This window comes from Opisthorchis viverrini, assembly GCF_000715545.1.
Source record: "Opisthorchis viverrini unplaced genomic scaffold opera_v5_541, whole genome shotgun sequence".
Classification (NCBI taxonomy): domain Eukaryota; kingdom Metazoa; phylum Platyhelminthes; class Trematoda; order Opisthorchiida; family Opisthorchiidae; genus Opisthorchis; species Opisthorchis viverrini.
This window is the reverse complement of record NW_008752195.1, coordinates 47,833-49,753: the sequence shown is the minus strand read 5'-3', so window position 1 is coordinate 49,753 and position 1,921 is coordinate 47,833. Positions and strand designations below refer to the sequence as shown.

The 1,921-nt window shown below is 49.9% G+C and overlaps 1 protein-coding gene across 1 annotated transcript in view; it reads right to left on the bottom strand.

Moving 5' to 3' along the window:
- Nucleotides 1-1,382: 1,382 nt before the first annotated feature.
- Nucleotides 1,383-1,921, bottom strand: part of T265_11612 (hypothetical protein) — a gene marked incomplete at both ends in the record, with an annotated part of 4,717 nt that continues 4,178 nt past the window's right edge. Inside the window, 2 exons of the mRNA XM_009178311.1 lie at nucleotides 1,383-1,465; nucleotides 1,503-1,601. Of these exons, the coding sequence (XP_009176575.1) occupies nucleotides 1,383-1,465; nucleotides 1,503-1,601 (182 nt within the window). The remainder of the gene's footprint in view (nucleotides 1,466-1,502; nucleotides 1,602-1,921) is intronic.

The window sequence follows — 1,921 nt, the reverse complement described above, 5'->3', positions numbered from 1 at the left end:
TATTCAGCACTGGCGTCCTCGTCACATCCAACCTTGTTAAGGCCTCCAACCCACTTGGTATTTATGGTGGAGGATACTCATCAACTGTTTCATTCTGCGCATTGGAGCCCGACGAGGTCCATCCAAGGATCCTGAAGGAAACGCCGATTGCAGTGGTAAATCATTTCAACCTGGTGTTTCGTCAGCCGCTTGACGAACGTCTCCTTCCACCCGCCTGGAAGGAATCGATTGTCGCGCCAGTCTACAAAACCGGTAACCGACTATCGCGTGGCAGCTACAGGCCTATAAGCCACACTAGCGTGCAGTGCGAGTTAACAGAACGTATTTTGAAGTGAGCTATCATAGACCACCTCACTTCCAAGAGCTTGATACCCCCAGGTTGACACGGATCTATCCCAAACCGTTCTTGATTGAGGAACATTCTCGTACTTATGGACAGCCTAACCCGGGCCAAGGACTAAGGGCTTATATCGACTTCTCAAATGCATCTAATCGGTTCCTCCACGTCCCGCTGCTCCACAAACTTGAGTCTTACCGGATTTAAGAGAAAAGCCTACATTGGATCAAAGCGTTCCTATCAGGCAGACCATCTTGAGTGAGAATAAGCCCAGCCTGATTTTATCCGGTGCCGGTCTTCATTGGAGTTCCTCAAGGCTCCGTTTTGAAACAAGTGCCGTTCCTGATATACGTCAACGACCTTCCAGATGTTCTTGCAAGTCCATGTTTACTTTTTTCGGACGACCCGAAATCCTGGGGTTCTAATGCCAGTGCCTTCTAAATATATGTGGACGCTGCAAAGCGGTGGTCTTTGGACCGGCACGTTCCTTCGGATGCCTTTGTCGTGCATGGCAAGAAAGGACCAGATGACATCACGAGGATGGATGCCAAAAAGTACTTAGGTATCTGGTTCTCCTCAAACGTTTCCTTCTCACTGCTTCACGAGAAATCGGCCTAAAAGGCATTCGCCGTTCTACGGATGATTCGGCACACCTCCCCTATTGCTCGCATGGGCTTCCAAATACCCCATGGGGCCTACGTCAGACCGCTCCTTGAATATGCCAACCAAGCTGTCCACTCGCGAGGCGCGAGGGACGTCACCCTCATCCAGCGTGTCCACTGAGCCGCTACGAAAATGGCTGCTGGCCTTAAATCGGTGGATTAAGAAACGCGTCTCGCGGTGCTTGACCTCTTTCCCCTGGAGTATCGTCACCTCACGGGGGGACCTAATTTTTACATATGCTCTGATTGGCCAACAAGCTTTTCACCGTTGACCCAGCAAACACACGGGGGGAACATGGTAAGGAGATTTTAAAGCTAAGAGCGCACACTTTCATCAGGCAATTTTTCGCATTTCGGGTGGTATCTGCGTGGAATGACCTTCCTCAGACGATTGTTCTCACTCCTTCTAGAGCCCAGTGCAAAGCACTATAAGACACTTCTTTATGCACGTCCTCGAACTGATGAGCTGAGAACTTAAAGAGCAGTGCTGCACTCTTTTTTACCTCTGCTTTTCAGGTGAACGGCAGCCGCTGAACGACAGGAACAAAACCCATCCGGGAAACCTGGGCAAAAGCCTCGATCCTGTGTATTCATCCGTGATTCTACGAGAATATACGATATTCATTCGTCCATATTCGGACTTCTATACTATGCGTACATTCGGTAGTTACGATACCCGCCACTATTCTAATTATCACAGATTCCGTGAATCAAACACAGCTCCATCCTCACGTCAACCTCGATAAGGGCCTTATGGTATACTGTGACACTGCGCTAATTGCAGCTCACCAGGGGAACGGGGAGTAATTAACTTTTATGCTTTACAGGCGGTCGGATACGAGGGCACTGATTCTGGCAGTGACCAGGCATGCCAGCATCGGCTTGCTCGAGCGACTGCAAAGTGGTCAGTGGTGCCTCGGCC